We start from the raw sequence: 22,160 nt of genomic DNA on the forward strand, positions 1-22,160 counted from the left end.
CCCCCCTATAAGATATAGATACGTTCCAATTTATTAGGAATCCGATTTCTTACAAGTCGTTCCAATCACAGCCCGACACGTGTCAAGTTTACGGACTACGGCTGATTGAAAGGTTTTCTTCCATAAAATTAATCGATTCTACACTAATCCGACTCAACATTTCCAAAATACGTATATTTTTTCGTAGTTTTATAGGAATCGTAATTATAGGGACCGTAATTATAGGGGGGTCGACTGTATCATCCTTCCCCTAATATAAAAACCTCTCTGCAAAATGTCAGATATTTTGAACATAACGCACAGGAGTTATTAAGCTTCAAACAAGGTGAAGAAAATCGTCCTACCCACACATACCTAAACACACCTTCATACAAACAATAGCATCCATACATACAGAAAAAAATAATAAAATGTTGTAAATTTACTTATTTCAGTATATAAATATATAATTTTTCTAGCCATATATTAATATATATTTCTTATTATTTCTCCATGATTAGATATTCTTAGATATTATTTCATAAATCAGTATATATTCCGAAAATATGTAATAATTCCGAAATATATGTAAATATTCCGAAAATATGTAATATGTAATAAAAATGTAATTCTAGAGATATTTTGAGAAATATATATATATATCTCAAAATATCTCTAGAATTTCTTCATATCGAAAGAATTTGTAATTTAAACTCTAACTATTTGAGTTTATATTTTTTGGTACAGATTGAAAGTTTTAGTTTATTTTGAGCTTTGTTTGAAATCAATCTATCATCTTGATTTAAGTTTTAAATCGACTTGGTCAATCCGGATATTAAACCAAACTTTTTCTAGTGTAAATGGAATAAGATCCCGAAAAATTCTCGACAAGTAAATTGGAAATGGACATTGTTCCTTCATTTCAAAATCATTTTAAATAATTATTTTTACCTTTTAATAAGTACATAGGTTTATATGCCTTTTTGCGCGCAAATATACACTCTCCGATTAGTATTTCACTAGTTTATTTAAAATAATGTTGATATTTTCTATATATTGAAATGAAATAACAGTAATATGAATAGTTTTTCTAAAACTTTTTCGTGTCTAATAGAATTATGCAGCTATAAATAATCTCTGTTCACTGATTTCTTTTTCATGTTTAATTATTTATTGGTATAATTTATTCAATAAACAATATATTTCTGATTTATTATTATTACTATTATTCAACTATTTTTTCAAATATTAAAATAAGTAGGCTATTTTAACTATATACAGGCGTATCTGTAATAAATATAAAATCAAATAAATCAATTTTTATTATGAATAAATTTAATTTAATATTTAATAATTTATATAAAAATTAATTTATTACTTAATTTATTCACTACTATAATATTTAATTTTACAAAATTTAAATAATATTTATTTCTAAATATTTTAATGACATATTTTTATAAATTGTATATCGAATGTTCTCATAAGATTCCTTGATATCCTATTAATAATCCAACATTCCGCAATCATCACAATGGAGAAATATTATAATTGCTATGCTATAACCTTCGTATGATTAATGACATAAATATGTGAGAAAACAGTAGAAAATGTTTTTTACAATCACGTTAAAATGAAACTGTTAAAAATTGTAGATGCGTTTATGAATCATTAATGATTTTTAAAAAACATAATAAAATAAACTAGATAATACTCGAAAAGTCTTTAAAAATAATTGTAAGGTAGTCATAAAAAATGTAATCACATACAATTTTTAGACAAAAAATAAGAATATTTACCTAACTGAAAGTTTAGTGTACATTTTCTAATGAACAACACAGAGTACGAAACTATTTTTTTGACCCTGCATAAGCAATGTCTATGTATATTTATTATACCCATTAATCAAACAAATTAACTCAAACGTTGTTTGTTACAAATGGAAATGAAATGACAAAAAGATAGAATAACAGTTTGACCATGACAAAAAATTAGAATGTTAGCTAAATGTGGGTTAAATATAGAAAATACAACAAAATAAACTCAATATTTTGTGGCGTCGCCGTTTGCCATAATTAGTGCTCGCAATATGTCGGGCATGGTGCGGATTAATGCTTCGCATTAATGTTTCTGGTGATGCAGTTCCAAATGTGTCGAATGCGCGTCATTAGTTCCTCTTTAGAAGTTGATCACCGTTCATTAAGTCGTCGTTTCATGACTCCACACAAAATTTCAATGGGTTTAAGTCTGAGGAATTGCTTGGCCAGGGCAAGATTGCAATCTGTCGTTCTTGTAAGCAACGTTTCGTTGACTTCGCGGTATGAGAGGATGCTCCATCTTGTTGAAATAGAAATGTTTTCTCAATTAAATCCTTTGCCGATGATATCATAAATGTCTCTGAGATGTCTTGATATGTCTGTGCATTGACACGTTCCTGAAGAATGTACAGTTGTCCTACGCCGCTCATCCTATGTCTTAGCACTCATGCATCTTCAGATCATGACAGATAATGCAAACTTTACGGATTTCTTCATACAGTCCTCTTCGAAGGCCTTTGTGGTTGTTCTCCATACACGTGGGCCTTGCTCGCCACAGGAGAGACAAAACAGGGATTCGTTCCTGAAGGGAACATTATTCCAGTCTTCTTGTTCCACAAGAGCCTTTTCTGCACATATCTGACACTCACTTGTCGTTACTTTTTTGTTAGAGGTGACTTTGTCTTGGGAACACGGAAAATGAAGTATAAGTCGTGCAACCTTCGGCATGTGGTTCGGATACTAACGTTCACTTCAGTTGCTCTCCATTGTGCATGCAAGTGTTTAACGCTTTTTAAGCGATTTCGCATGACAATCTTTCTCAAGTTTGTCTCATCCCTCATAGTCGTTGCTCGTTTACGTTCACACTTCTGGCGTATATTACAGTAGAGCGTCGTTTATCCGAAAGAATTCCAGTCGGAAAATTTAAATTTTCGCTAGTGCTGTGGGGCTGCAATCTTTGGCAATATCTTGGGCTACTCCAATATTTTTTTGTTGATGCATGCGTTTTAGCTGGCAGCACTGGCACATTTGTGTGGTGTTTTTCTGAGGACTATGTGTCATACTGAGTCGAACGTTTTTGATACTAGATTAATTAACTTCTAAAGTATAATTTTTTTGTTTTTATATTTTTCAATATATTTATTTTGTTTGTAAAAAATAAATAAATAATTTTTAACGATACAATAGCCACGATTATTATTTTAAAAAGTTTACATTAGGCTTAACATCGACGAAAATTCAACGCGAAGCGACACGCAACGGAGAAAAATTTCAACACGGGATAGATTAATATATTTTTTCGTACATAATCGGTTATCCGAAAAATAAGTTATCCGAACAACCCAGTTCCCAATTGATTCGGATAAACGACGCTCTACTGTAGTTAAAACTTGAACTCAGTTTTGTTGTTTCAGTACTCTAGAGACTGTTGGCTGCGAGCATTTTACATAATTCGCAATTTCTTTTTGTGTTCTTGCTTCGTACAAGACTATGATAATATCTTTAGTTCTGTCACTGATGTCGCGCTTACGCTCCATGTTGTACTGTTATACTGCTCTTCCCAGCAATATGGAAATTTGCATTACAGTTTAGTTTTTTATTGCTGTTTGTTTTGCTGTTTTTGCTAATATTCTAATTTTTGTTATAGTCAAACTGTTATTCTATTTTTTTGTCATTTCCTTTCCAAATGTAACAAAAAAAGTTTGAGTTACTTTGTCTGATTAATGGGTATAATAAATATACATAGACATTGTTTATACAGGGTAAAAAAATAGTTTCGTACTCTGTGTTGTTCATGAGAAAATGTACACTAAACTTTCAGTTAGGTAAATATTGTTATTTTTTGTCTAGGATTTGTATTGATAGAACATCGATTTAACGGACTTTCGGTAATAACGGACACTTTTTCCTTGAATTAGTCCTTTAAATCGAGGGCATTCTGTATCTTGTTAACGTCCAAAAGAAATTTTATATAATTTACATTTGACGGAGATAACATATATGTTTTATATTAATAATTAACATGTACTGTCATTGAATAGAATGATTCATAATATCAATGACCTTGTAGATTAAAAAAAAATTTACAATACAATTACGTAATTTTGATATTATTTTTAATTTTACGTAATTTTAAGACTTGATTATTTTATATAATTTTCTGTAAAATTAAATGAGTTATGATAAAATGAGTTAAAAATGAGAATCAAATTCTCATTTTTAACTCTTATTATTAACATTTCAATGAAAAGTCTTAGTCGATAAGGTAATGTAACAAATTGTTTTATTTTCAGTTTAAATTTAACTTATACACTTGAAAAAAATCAGGTTAATAACTATGATAAAAATAACCTATACTTAACAATGTTAGATTTTTAATGTTTTCTAATTGAACTACTTTTTCCAATTATAAAGTTGTTCCTCGTTACTTACTTTTAATATAGAATAGATTTCTTTGAAACTTTTCATCGAAAATCATGTCATAACAAAGTTACAGACCGAAAGCGTAATATGTCATCGATTGAATTTTGCTTTTCAAATCATTTACTATTTTATTACTCAGTTCTCTCAAAGGTTAACCACAACATTCATTTTACCAATCATTCCATCTCTGCATCTATCGTAATGATAAAATACAATTATATGTTAAAATTACTATACCTGTTTTACGGGCATGATAATTTTAAATCAATGTTATCTGAAGCTTAAAATAATTTTAAACATAAAAATATAAATATTAGCATCTAATCATAAACATTAATTCAGCATTATTAGCCTGTTGAGAGCTGTTGAGATAAACAGTTTTTCAGAAAGTGATCTGTTAACTTTACTGTCGAGTCCATAAACACTATTTTTCCATACTGACGGCATAAAAAATTATCAGGGTAAAATGTGCTTTATAAATATTGTGACGTTTTAAATGACATAATAATTTATTAACCGTTAGAACCGAACTTTGAATTTGTAGCGATATCTTGGAATAAAATTATATATAAATTTCAAGTCTCAGAATTTTGTTAAATAATAAAATTANTCGCTTCGCGTTGAATTTTCGTCAAAGTTAAGCCTAACGAAGACTATTGTATCGTTAAAAATTATTTTTTTATTTTGTACAAACAAAATAAATATATTGAAAAATATAAAAACAATAAAAAATTATACTTCAGAAGTTAATTTAGTATCAAAAACGTAAAATATTTGAGTAGCCGAACACATAGCTATAGATTACAGCGCCACAGCACTGGCGAAAATTTAAATTTGTCGACTGGTATTCCTTCGGATAACCGACGTTTCGGATAACCGACCTTCGGATAAACGACGCTCTACTGTATATTAAAGAGTTAATAATTATTTAAACTTATGATATATTATCAACTAAAGCGTATCCCATAATTGTAAAACAATGCAAATTTTTAGGAATAGAAAAATAATTATTTTATCATCACCTAAATTTTACTGTTCCTTATAAAAGTTACATAATTAAAATAGAAGTTTATTTAAATTATGCTGTAACGGCAAATAAAGAAAACAAATAAGTGGAGATTTTCATACAAATACCAATCACAATTAATACTCAGTTAAATTTTTTTTGAATTATTTATCTACTATAATCTCTCCTTTTATGTAACCATACTGCATTTTGTTATTGTTGAATTCCAGCTTTAGTCAAATCATGGCATCATCCTAAATTTTATTGTTTTTGCCAATGCAAATCGATTTTACTCTATTTTAATTAATAATCGAAAAAAATTCATTTGGCAGATCAGAATAGGAACAATTATAGAGAAATGTTTCATACTGTATACGACAACAGCATTATTTTGCTAGAAGCTCTGAATTCTATATGGTTTCTTAAAATATGAAAAAAATAAATTTCAAATATGTCACAATTTATGATAGCGTCCAATATCCTGCATACAACACAGAAAGTATTAAACTATTTCATTCAAAGCGTCTCCATATAAAAATTGATCCTTTTCCTATTTCCACGTAAAGAATTTCTTCATATGTCTTCAAATTATATCTTTATCTTTGCCACTCATTCCATCCATTCAAATAAGTTTTATTTTTATTGAATGTGCAATAATATTCGATGATATATATACTTTTTCATATTCTATATATTTCACAGACATTTCTATAATGTTTATGGTTAATATTAAAAAGGGCATTAATTTTTTTTCATTTATAGCTTTGTTATTTTTATTAGTATTCTTGGCATTGTTGAGTTCGAAAATTCTCAAAGTAATGACGTTATTAATTAATTTTTTGCGATAACCTAACCAGTTACTTTAATTTTAGGGCTTATCATACTAAAAGTTAAAATGTAACTAAAGGGCAAAAAGCAATGAACAATAGACGTTATTAATCTACTCTAGTGCAGCCGGCCGAATTTGTCATAAAATGTAATCTTTAAGTTTTCTTCTTGATTTCATCAATTGAGTTTATTTTTCAAAAATATAGTATCGAGTTACATTTTAGTTACAGGGCAGTTTTCCATTGTTTGCTTTGAATTTCTTATATCATATACTATGTATTTTTATGTTAAAATACGCACTAAATTTTTGTTTTTGTCATATTTTGATGTCAGTAGATTCATAGTTAGTAGCAGTTAGTGAACATTTGAATAGTCTACGCTTATTTCCATGTTTAGTGTTGAACACACTAAACAAATTTTTTTATGACGTACGTTTTTAGGACAAAATGCATAGAAAATTTGTAAAATTGCCATGACAATTAACTCTTTCTTCATCTTTTTACTTTAATCAAATAATATCGAATAAAATAAATAATTAAGCATCGTTATAATATAAATATAAGAAGTTTAAGTATATTTTATCAGATTATTCCTTAGAACATTGTTTCAAAGAGCTGTTGAAGTAAACAGCAAATCAATGGAAAGATTAATATTACGTGATCGCTGTTTATGTTAATATTTAAGTACAGTAGAACCTCGATTATCCGCCCTAATTGGGGACTGGGGTTGGTCGGATAATTGAAAAGTCGGATAACCGAAAAGTATGAAAAAATCCATTATTAGTGTAGTATATTATTATATCCTATGTAATTAGTATATTAGTATATCGCTATTAACCTATTTTGCGTTGAATTTTCATCGATGTTAAGCCTAACAAAAATTTTTTAAAATAATAATCGTCGCTATTGTATCGTTAAAAATTAGAAAATTAAGCTTCGTTTAAATACTGGCTCCCTTTCATGGTCGAATGAGTGTTGCCAGCTAAAACACGTAAAAATAATATTAAAGTAGCCAAGACATAGCCAAATATTGTAGCGCCACATCACTAGCGGACATTTGAAATTTGCCGACTAGGACGGTGGGATAACCGAGGGGTCGGTTGATCGGGGGGGCGGATAATCAAGGTTCTACTGTAGATGTTTAACTACACTCGGTGAATTGCATATTATATAGATTACGTATATTTTTTAAAAAAGGCTTAATTTATTTGTTCATAATGATTCTTATACAGTGGTACCTCAAGATACGAAATTAATCCGTTCCGAAACTGAGATCGTATCATGAAAATGTCGTAAGGTGGATCATCTTTTCCCATACGATTATATGTAAAACCAAATAATTCGTTCCAACGCGAAAAACATACTCAAATTAAAGCCAAGTAATACATTAAAAAAATAACTGTAGTAAGAAAAACAAATGAAAAATGCGAACTAATGTAACGTCGTATGGTGAGTTTTTGTTCGTATCGTGGAGCAAAAATATGTTCGAATTTCATGTCGTATCCTGAAAATTTCGTATGCTGGGGCGTTCGTAACCTGAGGTACCACTGTATTAAAGTTACAGTTTACTGCTATTTCATTCTTTCTGGAGGAATATCCTTAACTGTAGAAATTCTCCGAAATGCTTGAAGCATTAGATTTTTACTACAGGTAAGCAACAAACGTGACTGCAGGTTGCATGGCAATTTCCTTTTCACTTTTGATGTCTTTCAGGAAAAAAAATTTGGCATTTTTAAAACTCTTGCACTGGTCTAAGAAATTCGAATATTGATATTTCACAAATAATTACTATACAATATTATGTTACATACAATTGGAAAAAGACAATATTTTATTTTAAGACAATATTTTAGATAATTAAAACTAAATTCGAAATACAATTATATAAAAGTGGATTTCCTAATCTTTGGACATATTTGAAAAGAAATAATGTATACAAATGACTTTTCATATGCAAAAGTACATGGAAGGTGAAATACTTAAAAACATTAAACATTTTTTAATTAGAAAATCAACAGTTTTGAAACAGTAATGAGAAGGTTATGCATTTCTATATTGAATGTAAAACATCTGATAGAATTACGAAATTCCCTATATCGTTATCTGTCATCAATGTATAGAAATCTAGAACAAATTTCTATGAAGAATGCTATACTATCTTTTATAATCAAACCATATTTAGTAGAGAGAAGTATGAAATTTGATATATCATCGAGAAAATAGTTTGTTCAAACTTCTCTAGATAAATGTTTTAAATTGAATTATCGGAAACACACTTTTGGAGTCAACTACTTCCAATGATATGGAGTCCATTGTCCATACGATTACAAATTACGAAGATAAATTCTACAAAATTCGGATCAAATGTCCAATAGATCCTTTTCCAGCCATTCTGTCACATGAGAGTATTCTGCTTCAGAATGTAAGTTACAAAAAATAACCAGAATCGATCCTCTAATTTCTTCTAGCTTTCTACGTTCTCTTTCTTTTTCTTTCTTGTTTCAATGCTTTTGCTCTTCTTACACAAAAATCTGACAAGGCACAATTTCCAATGGAATTTAAGCAGGGACTCTTTATTCGCTTTCGTTTCCGTCACGATTTCAATCCGGTGACGTCAGAGTGAAGTATCCCGTCGATGCCTACTTTGGACACAAACGTATATATTCAAATAGACGACGAAATCACTGTAGGGACCGAGAAGACATAACAACAACTCCAAACATCTGAATTCTTTCAATTGTATTTTTACAATACTACTACAAGTTTTACTAACTGATTACTGCTGTTTTGAGTTGTGTTTTATCTCAAATGCAAATTCTTTTTGAGATGTAAAATGAAAATACTAATGTATTTTCAGTATTTTGTTTGAAGAGATATATCATTTAATGACTTTCAAGCAGAGTTTCAGTATATCATCTATTTAAATTTTTTTTTACTTCACTTTATCTCACGTTTCGTAATTATGATAGAAGCTTTCTTATTTAGTTGTCTAAGTTTTCGTTATTACTTAAACTAAACATTTTCAGCATATTATTCATAAAAATTTTATATAAGTATAGATACGTATATTGAAATTTAGAAACTATAAATATATTGATACTTAACTACAGTGATAGTTCTGAATATTTTAATTGTTTACATATGAGACAGCCAGTATATGAATTATAAATATATTCAAATTAAGTTTAATATGAAAATAAATATTTGAAATTTTAATAAATAAATTGCAAGAGACAAAAGAAAAAATATTTCATTCAAATTAAATATTACAAATCAATTCAGTAAAATAAACATTTAATTTTTATAAAACTTCCGACATTTGCTTAAAAGAAGAAAATGTTTTGCTATTTATTTCAGTCTATGAATCATTAATACACATACAGTATTAAGAAAAAACGGTAATAAACAGCGTAAATATCATCAAAATACACAATAATTATCAGTATTATTACAGTATTTATATTTTATAAATAAATTGTTAGCATAATTAAAATAAAACATTTAAAAAAATATCTTTCTATTTTATAAATAAGTTATTTATGATTTTTTTGTTCATACTACATTCAACCAAATTTATTTTTTACATTTTTAAAATTTATTGTTTTAAATCATCCTCGAGCAAATTATTTAATTATTATTTATTAATCAATTCAGTCCTGTTTTAAANCATGCAAACAGTAAAAATTCGCTGGTGACAAGCCAAACAATTTAAAAATAAAATATTTCTTTTAAACTGTCCTCTAAAAATGTAACCTCTAATAAAAAATCGTCTCTGCAATGGAAGATTGTTGTTTCTGGTGATTGAACATGGCGAAAGTGTAGAAATTTTATTCATTCTACGTATTTTATTAATGCAAATTTGTCACGATTTTTAAAAGATCATCTATCTGTTTACATGTAAATGGAGTGCAACCGTGTTTATATAAACTCAACTTTAACCATTGCATATTCATAGCTATTTACCGAAACGAGTAAACAGATTCGGAATTCGAAGTAACGCATTGGTAATATTCCCGAGTTTATATTCTAAATGCCTGAGATATGACCCTGACGTTAAAGGATAAGGGTCATTTTAATATTACAGTAAAGCCTCGATTTAACAAAGTTTCCCGTCCGTGTATCATAGGTAAAAAAATTAACACACTGTTAGTTTTAAGATGTTTTTTATATCTTATTAAATTAACAGGTTATCATTTCAAATATTACTTAACATTTTTCTGCAGTTATGAAATAAATAAACGCACTAAAATATTAAGTTATACTTCTAAATCTATCTGAATAATCAATTTATTGAGTTACATATAATCTGATTGTTAATGTAAATGAAAATATTAAAACTTAGGCCTACGTATGAATATATTATCAGTGCTTAACAAAAATAATATTTCCGAATATCATGTTTTGCTATATTCGAAGACATAAAAATATTCTTATCTCACAACCATAGCTCCAATGTAAGTTATTCAAACTTAGAAATAATTACGTACCTGTGATCAATATGGCTATTCTGCCAAAAAATTTAATTATTTAAACTCCAAAATTCGACACAAATTATTTGCCTAGACTATATTAACATGTTATATGGAAAAATCGTATTTCTTTCTCGTTTCTATATTTAGTCATTGTAACGTACAGGATGCTAAAGTTTTGAAAAAATCTTCCTTTTAAGCTGATAGTTATGTTGTTTTTCTCTCTATTCTGATTATGCTCTAACAATAAGGACAGGTAAAAAGTAAAATTAAAGAGAGACAGGAATGTTTATCGTACCATTACGAAAAAAAGTAGAACTTTACGCCTTGATATAATGGGGAATATTTAAGCAAACGAATTGCAAAACACAGAATAGACATAATACCTGAAAGAAGAAGCACAGATCCATTTGCTCACAGAAAATAATTACAAACCAAGTTGGGAAGATGCCAGATTGTTATTTACACCTACTAATCAGAAAGTTTCTTCTTGGCAGTAGCTCTGTATATTAAGATATATAACTCACAAAATGTTTCTACATTAAAGATTTTGCGAGTCTGTGACTATAAGTTTATACTTCTGTGCAAAAATATAAATTTTAAAATATTAAAATGTTAGTAATATCTTCTCAACAAACTTCGTTTTCAACTTGTTTTTTTCAAACTTCGAATTCAACTCAAGATATTTAATTTGTGTATTTAAGTGAAAGTATTTTTATTTTAATGCTTGTTATTATTTGAATAAAGATGTTCATAGTCTTTCCCCAGAATAAGAATGGAGAGATGTTCATTAGTCTACATACACGGAAAAAAAATAGTTTCGTGTTTATGGCAAAGTAGTTTGAACTGTTATAATGTATTTAAAATTTTTGACATTTTTTTCAATAAATTCGAAAGAAAAGAAAAACGTTACATGACGACTTATGACGAAATATTTTGTTTGAATTTTTGAAATGTTTACCTATCCTTGTTGCTTAGCTACTGTGACATATTGATACACATTCAAGATTCAATACGTCGGCTCCATTCGTGTTTTGGGAAATACAGGGTGTCCATAAATTATTCACCGGATTCAAAATTCAAAAATTAATCCTGAAAAGGTATAAAAAAGTTGTTTGCTGTATTTTTTCTGTAACTCAGATATTTTGTTCGAATGGTTTAAGTCAAACTCAAAAATTTTAAGAGGTCAGTTATATTTTACAAACTTACGATGTTTACACAGTAGTCACAAATTACAACGTTTAAGATATTACAATCTAGGTCACCACACAAACACAATAAATTAAAGTTCAAATAGTCCACTAAACCTTAACAGGTCTGTCGAAAAGACACCTTACGATGCAATCCCTGAGACTAAGCTAGATGTAAGCTCCTTCCAGCGTTCGTTGAAGAAACAGCGAAACGAAAGCAACCTTGCTTCGAGCTTAACGTTAAACAACTTTTGACCAACTCCAACTCGCTTCCGACATGAAGTACTAAGTCCAAGCTTAAACCGAACTTAAGCAGAGCTGAACCTAGACCAACTCCTTTGACCAACAACTTCGAACAACTTTATTTTTTTTGGTCGAGCTTGAACGAACTCTCTTTTCTACCTAAACTTCTTATATGGATTGATAGCAGGCGTTGATGACCAATCAACGTTTCGTAGCTCTGTTGGAGGTCCGCTGGTGGTTCGATGATCGGTGGCCAATCAGCGATCACGCATTCAAAACCACTGGTCGTTTTTTCAGCCGACTTCTGCAGCGTCGACTAGTTTGAAATAAAATAAAATAAGCAAGAAAAAAGCGGGAATCGTGCGTCCAGACGATTCTAATCCCGACAGTTTAGAACATAAAAATTGTTCAGTAACTTCGGTTATAAGCTTGGATAACATCCAGCTTGTACTCAATTTCCCTCCATTCGTTTATAAGCGCTTGCGGAATCACAGTAGCAATATTTTGGATAATTCCCGTCTCCAAACTCTGTCAAGGTGTTACTTACACTCTGTTCTTTAGGTAAACCTAGAAAAAGAAATTCAGAGGCACGTTATGGTGGTCATGCAATGGGTGCACATCTCGACTGATTCAGCGGCTATTTTCGCCGTGATACTAGATGAAAGCGATTTTTCAATATCATCACACATGCGGAGAAAAATTCTTTCAGAATAAATTAACTGTAAACCTTTTCCCAATATCTTTCCAGTTTTTTTCGCCGATTTTCTTATAATGCCGCAGATTGCCAACAGAGACAGCCAAATGCTGGCGCGCAGGTTATCTGAATTAGTTACATGGTATGTGAACCTGGAAAACAGAAGTGATCAACATTCAACGCGCGTTCTACTTTTTTGAAAATAAAACACCAGAAAACCATTAATTTTTCTCACGAAAATTTTTCAAACGAAAAGTAAAGCTGTTATACCTTGACGGTTGGTATGAAGCCTAAATTGCACATAAGAAAGAAACTCATTATTATAAAAACGGAGTTTAATCTTTTGTTGTTCTGTATTTACATGTACTGTACTTTCGAAATAGCTTTCAGAATTTAATATTTGCTTCCATAGCTCACAAAGAAAAACTGCACCCGAAATTTTATTAAAAACAAAAAGTTAGTCATCTCTCCTCCGTATCACTATACAGTATATCAATACAGTCGACCCCCCTATAAGATCATTGATTTTTCCGTTTTATCTGAATTACATGTTGTACGAGTCACTTAGATTTTACAAATACGTGTGCCGGGCTGTGAACGGCTCACATATTTGTAAAATCTAAGTGACTCGTACAACATGTAATTCAGATAAAACGGAAAAATCAATGATCTTATAGGGGGGTCGACTGTAATATCGTATTGATAAATTAATAATTATATTTCATAATTATAAGTAATTATAAAATGATTTACAGTGTAAATCAATTTATTACTATATTGTGTCAAACTGATTCTTCGCTAGAAGTAAAGGAATATTTCACTAGAAATATTTGTGAATATAAAACAGCCCTTAAATTTACAGTCGAACCCTCTATAACGCGGCAGATACGTTCCACTTTATAAGAATTTCGCGTTGTAGGAATCCTTAAATACATGAGCCAATCACTGCCCGTCACGTGTACAGTTTACGAACTACGGCTGTTTGAAGGGTTTTCTTCCATAAAATTAATTGATTCTAGACTAATTTCACTCAACATTTCCAAAACACATATAATTTTTTGGGAATAATCCATATAAACCATGGTATAAACAAAAAGTTGTAGGATTACTTACCGAGTGTGCACCGTTCGAAGACGCCATTGCTTAAGCTTGTTTTCGTCGCGGAGCAGCTCATCAAACGGCGGCGAGTTTTATGATATGTTATTTTTCAGCGAAAAATTCGTTGATCTTTGGAGACATCATTAATAGAAATAATTTTTATGCTCGTTGAATAAAAAATGTTTTTTTCACAAGAAATGTATAAAATTACAGTACTGTATTAGACTTACAGTACCTAATTTATATACTTTACAGACGATAGTAAACTCAACTTACCCGCCTAAACTCTGTAGTGTGTAAGTGGTTCGGCTGCTCGTCCAATATTGATCCAGGTTCGACCAATCCTGTCGTGACACGAGTCGGCGATGACGTTTAATCGCATTTTACGAGTCTCTTTTAGCGTCTTTATACGAATACGGTCGCAATTTTTTCGCCGCGATATACGAATCCGCATTATATGAACCCGCGTTACTGGGGGTCTACTGTAATGTACATATATCCCAATAAAATTTAATATCAAAATAAATGAAGCACCAGAGATGAAAGGAAAAGTATTTTAAAAAAATTAATTTTATTAATAATAATTTTTTTCTTTAATATTTCCGCTGTTCTTATTGCAATTATTTTTGTTTTATTAATTTAATTTATAAATCATCTTTATTAAAGCCTTTAATGAAGATGATTTCGAGTTGTTTAACATATATGAAATGTACTGTACATATCATTACTAAATTATATACAGGATTATCTAAATTATGAATATTTTCAAAACCATAATGAATCAAAATCAGGAAATTTAATCGCTTTAACATTTTATTTTAATGATTATTAATATAAGTTATATAGTGGCATTTGCTATGTTTAATTTTATTGTGAAATTAAAGATATTCTAACAATTTATCACAATCAAGAATTTGCATCATTTTATGATTTGTTATTTGAAGTAACTCTAACAAATTATTGTAATTCGTATGAATTCAATTAAAATATTTGGAATATTTTAATTGGAATAAATATAAAATAGGAAAATTTATTTAATTAAAGTTCAATTCTTAACTAATCATTAAATTTAATCTAATAGACCTTGCAAACTGTTCTTAATATCTAACTTAGTATACTTTGTGTATATGGGAATTTTCGGAAGAACGGAACCCGTAAGCTTTTAAGAATTGTAAAAATACTAAAGGATACGAATCTCATACATACTGATAAAAATAAACTTAATCAGTATATCGGAAATAGCAAGACCAATTACAATGATAAACAAAAGTTTGCAAAATAATGTATAATTTCGGTATTTAAAAAATACGTGAATGTTTTTACAACATTCCGAATGTTAATGTTCCTTTGACATTTACGCAAAATAAGACTTACACTGTTCATGAATGAATTGCACCGATTTTCCGATAGAATGATGTCGAACGCGAATAAAAAGTATTTAATTCAAGTGGTAATATCATATTGCCAATGCTTCTATTAAAAACTACGAACTATAGTTTCCTATAATGCTGAATAGATATCTTTCTTAGGAAGACCAAGACGAGAAAATAGAAGGAAAAAGTTAAAAGAGAGTATTTTAAACTGTGAAAAGATAGCGCTCAGTTATTCCTATTACCTAGTCTAGTATTCTAATATTGCCGACTGAATGGTATTGTTACCCGAATCCTATATGAAATCACTATCTTAGAGCCTGTAGTAAAGGAAATAGTCTGTGGAAACAGAATTGGATAGGAAGTTAATAGATGATAAAAAGTCAGATCGATATTAAAGCAAAAATTTATAGCGAATTACTAAAAAAGTTTGAAGTGTATAAGAAGCAAATCAAATGAACACTAAAATTGAAGTTATTGAAGACAAAGTTATTAAAAATATGAAAAGAATGATTTCTTCATTTTCCTTCTGTCATTTTGAAAAGTATATCGAAAGGAAAATAGAAAAAAAACTTCGAATATTTTGGAAGAAAGAGTGACGAGGCTAGTGGGATAAAGAGGGATAGTTAATCTATGGTTAGAGGGTAATTGATTAATTGATTAATTGATTGATTAATTGATTAATGCCAGCATTAATCAATCCGTCGTTAATAGACCAAAGAAAACAAGACAGGTAGAACAAAAACAGCTTCATTATCTAGTGACCTGGAAGAGCTTTAATAGACTTCATGACATCATGACAGCTTCTCTGGAATTCGCCAGTTAAGAGCGAAATGATATTGAGAATGGTTTTCATACATAATTTTTCAAGAAACCAAATAGAATTTAAATGACTCAACTACTAGTAGTAAATAGATTTGGTCAACATGTCAAGATTTTCTAAAAAGAACGATAATCATAATGTATCCTTAAGTGTGTAGAAAAGACATGTTCTCTTATTTTTCGATAGCGTGATTTCTATTGTAAACAAAACAGTCTCTATAGTCACAGATTTAAAAAAATCCAAAAAACGACAATTTATACTCTACGTCATACAATCAGACGAATATGAAAATCATTTTACAATTCAAATGTTTTAGAAATTACTAAAAAAAAAAAGAGAATCAGACATTTCTTTACACATTCAAACACAAAGACAGTTTTCTGAATAGTCTGGTGGAATCAAGAACATAGAATTATTCCAGTGGATTGATTAAAATGGTCGGCCTTGAATAATAGGATGGACCAAGATTTTTGTCATAAAGCTTACGATATTGAAAAACTTAACTTTCCCATTATCAAAGATTCTAACAGGAGAGAATTCAAATGGTATTTGACGGCCAAGAACTTCAAGATATTACTCATAACAACAATTAATACGTAATTGACATTATATTAACGGCGTAACATTAAAAATCAAACTACTTAGAACTAAACCAAACTTTTACCTTTTAACAAAATTTGATAATTTAGCACATACACACATACCCGAATTACTTTTATGTAACTGTTGCCTAACCCTTTTAAGATTACAGCTTACTAGAAAGCTCTGACTATAGGTTTAGGACAATAATCTATTTAAAAAGAAATTTGAAAAATGATCATTATGCTGAAAGGCATTATTTCCTTGAACTAAGAAAATCTTTCCCACAGGTTTTCTCGGTTTAATACTACATGTTGTCAACTAGATAGCATTTAGTAGTGTTTACAATGCGAATACCATCAATTTTCAAATTTTAACATCAACTATATCTTAATAAAATACGTAGAATGACTAAATGTTTACACTTACACCGTGTCCAATTACCAGGAACAAAAGACTTCCATTTCAGAGACGACCTTTTGTTAGAGGTTATAATTCTGCGAAAACATGCAAACAGTAAAAATTCGCTGGTGACAAGCCAAACAATTTAAAAATAAAATATTTCTTTTAAACTGTCCTCTAAAAATGTAACCTCTAATAAAAAATCGTCTCTGCAATGGAAGATTGTTGTTTCTGGTGATTGAACATGGCGAAAGTGTAGAAATTTTATTCATTCTACGTATTTTATTAATGCAAATTTGTCACGATTTTTAAAAGATCATCTATCTGTTTACATGTAAATGGAGTGCAACTGTGTTTATATAAACTCAACTTTAACCATTGCATATTCATAGCTATTTACCGAAACGAGTAAACAGATTCGGAATTCGAAGTGACGCATTGGTAATATTCCCGAGTTTATATTCCAAATGCCTGAGATATGACCTTGACGTTAAAGGATGAGGGTCATTTTAATATTACTGTAAAACCTCGATTTAACAAAGTTTCCCGTCCGTGTATCATAGGTAAAAAAATTGATACAGTGTTAGTTTTAAGATGCTTTTTATATCTAATTAAATTAAAAGGTTATCATTTCCCAATTCTTACAGTCACCGCTCTTAACTTTACGTCACAAGAGGAGTCTCTCGATATATCATCATCCGACAACGAATAATCAGGAAATTTTTGCCAAATTTAAATTTTGTTTTTTTATAAACATTATTTATTTGTTTACTTAAATACAATTAAAGTCTATTCTCCAAAAATGTTTCTTTATTTATTTCTTATACTTGTTTATTACAGTCTCAAAACTACGGTGAGTATACATAAGCAATAATAGATATAGAGAGCTTTTCGATGAAATTAAATTTCCACACATACTGTACTTCATTTTAATTACACAAACATATCTAGAAAGGAAAAACAGATAAGCTAACTAATTTGTCAATTTTTAATACTCACATTCGGAAAACTAATGTATTACGGACTTTCGGCTTTAACGGACTAATTCAGGCACGTGTACNCATATTCTTTTCCACAAAAATAAAACCTGAAAGAACAATATTTTATAATTTTATTTAAATTAAATTATAGAATAGGTATCACTCCACGTAATCTTACCTTTAAATAACATTATTTCAAATATTCAAAAAAGAAAAACATTTAATTAACATTTAAATCTTCTTTAAACAAATTCCAGCTACGAGTTGCTTAACTTTACCGGCAATATTTAAAACTGCGTGGCGCCATCTGTTACGATATTTTATTAAAAAACTTAACTATTATAAAATGGGGTCAGTGGATATAAAATATCGAATGGTAGTTAATTATTCAAAAATATATAATTTTTGATTGTGTGATTTTAAAAACAAATACTATATTTTACGTATTTTATAGAAATTAATTTAAATTTGACATTAAGCAATTTTTTAACACGATATGATGGTTTATTAATACAAGGTATTAAATAAATCATCATATCGTGTTAAAAAATTACTATGAAAAGAATATTAAAGTATTACGACGTATTCCACAGGAAAAAATTTGTTGTAATAAATTTACAATTTTTTACTGTAAATGTATACTGTTTTACATCTTATTAAGCATATTTAAGAAAAGACTTACTTTTTGTAGAAAGACTTCGGAGAGGGGAGGGCAAAATGGATCATTTAACTTTAAATGACTACATGAAACACTAAATAGAGCAATACGGCCACTTCTCACTTAAGGACTTCCCTGTTTAACGATAACTCGGATTTAATTCCATCTCTTCAGCGCGGGAAATCCACTTCTATAATATACTCATAGCCTAGTTTCTGTAGTTGGTCAGTATTCACTACATAAAACGTTCTCATTTTTTTTTTAATTTCTGCAGTATGAATGACGTTGTTTTACACTGCTTTTCAGCACTGTTTGACTTGAATATACAATGCAATGTATCAAAAGGAATTCTTAAGTGTTGCGATGCAGAACGCATAGTCATTTTCCATTGAGTACCTGGTCTATAGCTAGTTTCATGTTTTCTTCTCATCAGGTTCTAGTTAGATATTTTTTTATATTTATACACCATCCGGAATGCAAATTATAATGATTCACGCATCATTTTCGAAAATTAGTTTGTAGGTTTTTGGAATATTATTCAAGTAGGCAAAGTGGATCACAATGTAGCAAGCCCTATCCGCTTTGCCTTGTATATCCATTTTGCCTGGCACTTCTCTATGGACATTTATAATAAATCCAAAATATTCAGTTATTTTGTATTTATATCATTTTATCTAGAATACAGTTAAATATATTTCAGTATATGACGAATCAGCATACTGTTATTTATTGATATAACACCATGAAATTGAAATGATTATGTTGATATTTGATATAGGATATTATTCTTATTATTCGTTATATTCTTAATATTTTATGATATTGAATGAAATGCTACTAGTTAAAATGATAATATGTTTTCTTAGTTTTAAAAACAACTGCGATAATATTATGTAAAAATTATAAAAAACATTTGTGATTTATGAATTAATTAAAAATCCTTAATACTATTATTTGAACTGGTTTATTTTAAATATTGATAGTAAATTTAGAATTTAATCAACAAACTTGATTATGAAGTATAATTAATAAATATCGTTTGATTTATCTACTTACGTTTTAATAAGCAAATTTACGTTCATATCAAGTAACTTCATTAAAAGATTCTTTACCTATTTTTGAAAATTAATACATTATATAATGTATTACATTAATTAATTTTCAAAAATAAATAAAGAATCTTTTAATGAAGTTACTTGATATGAACGTAAATTTACTTATTAAAACGTAAGTGGCTAAATCAAAAATATTTATTCATTTAAGTTACACGTACAGTACACAAACTATAAAACTTAGCGAACACGATACAATTTCCTTTGAATCAGATTGTTTTCGTTTGAGTTTTACCGTTGTATTACTTCTCATGCGAAAATATTTCCACTTTTGTAAATCCTACAATTGTATGTAAATACTAATTTTACGCTATAAATTTTACTTATTTTGTTTTAATATAAATCTTTACTAATTGCTAAAAACTAATATAAAATACTTAAATGAAATATCTCATATTTATTTAGTAAATATTTATAATAATCTTATTGAAGATTGCATTGTTGACATAAAGATAATCTTCATATATGTTTAAAGTCAACACAAATTTCGTTACACATATAAACTAACTTATATAAAACTCAGAGTTGTTTCTAGGAAAAATTCCAAATTACTGTATGTTTTATGGCCATTTTTCTGCTTCTCCGACTTGTTCGTGCTAAAATATAGGTGCAGACATCTTATTACATACGGTGTAAAATATACTGATTCTTATGGGTCAAATTTGAATGACCTGCGATTTAATTAGATCTTTGTAATTTTTACCTTGTAAAAACATTGGCTGATGTAAATTGCAACAATTTACCAAGGAAATCATTACAAATTTGTCCCCTTAAAACATTATAAGTACTGAATAATCTCGAAAATTTAAATAGTATTAAAAATTCATAAGTTTACTACATACATGTTAGTAAAAACAAAATTAATTTGAAAATTTTGTTGATATCTTTAGGTGAGTTTCTTCTCGACTAGTCCCGAATTAAGTAATAAACAGAGGTTCGAATATTTCTTAAGAACGGTTCCTTCTGATCAAAATCAAGCACATGCTATGGTAGAAATTATCAAAAGACTAAAATGGGCTTACATCTCGATCCTTTACGAAGAATCCAATTATGGAGTAAAGGTGAGGCTATCTTCATTTTCAATTATTTTATAACTTGACATTTTATTGTTTATACCTTCTTTTGTAGGCTTTTAGCGTCTTGGAAGAGTTATTAGCAAAAAATAATATTTGCATCGCAATCAAAGAAAGATTGATTAAAGATTCTGGAGTGGCTGTAGAGAAGGCTTACGATAATATTGTGCAAAAATTGATGTCGAAACAAAATGCCAGAGGTTAGATAACTTACTTTTATTTGTATTTTAAGACAGAAAATAATAAGATTCCGTAAGATTTAATTCATATCAAACGATCGAAACTTTATATATTTGGAACAACAACAACGTAGAATAACAATATAGAATTACTTTTAAATTACTCATTCTTCGATCCGTATACTGCATATATAACATATATATATAGTAGTAATATAATACAAAATGTAGTTGAAAAAAGTACAAAACAATAATCCTAAGACGAACAGAAATGAAAGAATAACAAAAAAATGAATTATTTTCTATTATAAAAGACTTCGTTCCTGTCTTAATTCAACTAATGCAAAACAACTTTAATTCTTTAATTAATAACAAAATTAGTCTTTAATTTAATTTAAATTAAATTATCTCCTTTTCTTTTGGTATGTATGAGTAAAATGTATTTTCTAAATTATTTTATCGCTTTACAATGTTTACAAAATTATCGTCCCCTGATATTACAATAAATCTGAGTTTCTCAAATTAGAAAATGCTTTCACGCTCTTCTTCCGTATTCAATCACTGGGAATAGATTTACTTTCACTTATTGATATTTGTTGATTTAAATTTACACATGAATTGACTATTTTATTAGCTCGTGTTTAAAGTTGCATTAATATTTCTTTTTTGAATTTCCACTCAATATTGAGTGTAGTTGTCATGTTATTTACCATGTCTTATTTCTCACGTAGGATGTCATAATTTATTTATTCCGACTACCTGAACTAAATATTTAATATATAAATTTGCCTGCCTGTATTTTAAACTGAAACGAGATGTAAATGTGTAAATATTGTTTTCTAATCTAGAAGTCACAATTGTATTAACAAAAAGTTTATTTTAAATATAAAATTTATGCGTTATCATATATACAGTATTTGCATTTATGTTAAAGAAGAGTAAAACTCTTAAATTATTTAATATTAGTAATAAAATTTCAACTTCTCCAGATTTTAAATTTTATTAATCTTAAAGTAAG

At 28.8% G+C, this 22,160-nt stretch overlaps 1 protein-coding gene across 1 annotated transcript in view; it reads left to right on the plus strand.

Moving 5' to 3' along the window:
* LOC111638108 (metabotropic glutamate receptor-like) overlaps positions 1-21,406 on the plus strand; it is a 91,248-nt gene extending 69,842 nt beyond the window's left edge. The window contains exons 3-4 of the mRNA XM_023383750.1: positions 20,781-20,951; positions 21,019-21,406. Coding sequence (XP_023239518.1) covers positions 20,781-20,951; positions 21,019-21,168 — 321 coding nt within the window. The 3' untranslated portion in view covers positions 21,169-21,406. The remainder of the gene's footprint in view (positions 1-20,780; positions 20,952-21,018) is intronic.
* Positions 21,407-22,160: the final 754 nt, after the last annotated feature.

The sequence above is a fragment of the Centruroides sculpturatus genome, unplaced genomic scaffold, assembly GCF_000671375.1.
Source record: "Centruroides sculpturatus isolate CEXI.00-Female unplaced genomic scaffold, Cexi_2.0 scaffold1021, whole genome shotgun sequence".
Taxonomy (NCBI): domain Eukaryota; kingdom Metazoa; phylum Arthropoda; class Arachnida; order Scorpiones; family Buthidae; genus Centruroides; species Centruroides sculpturatus.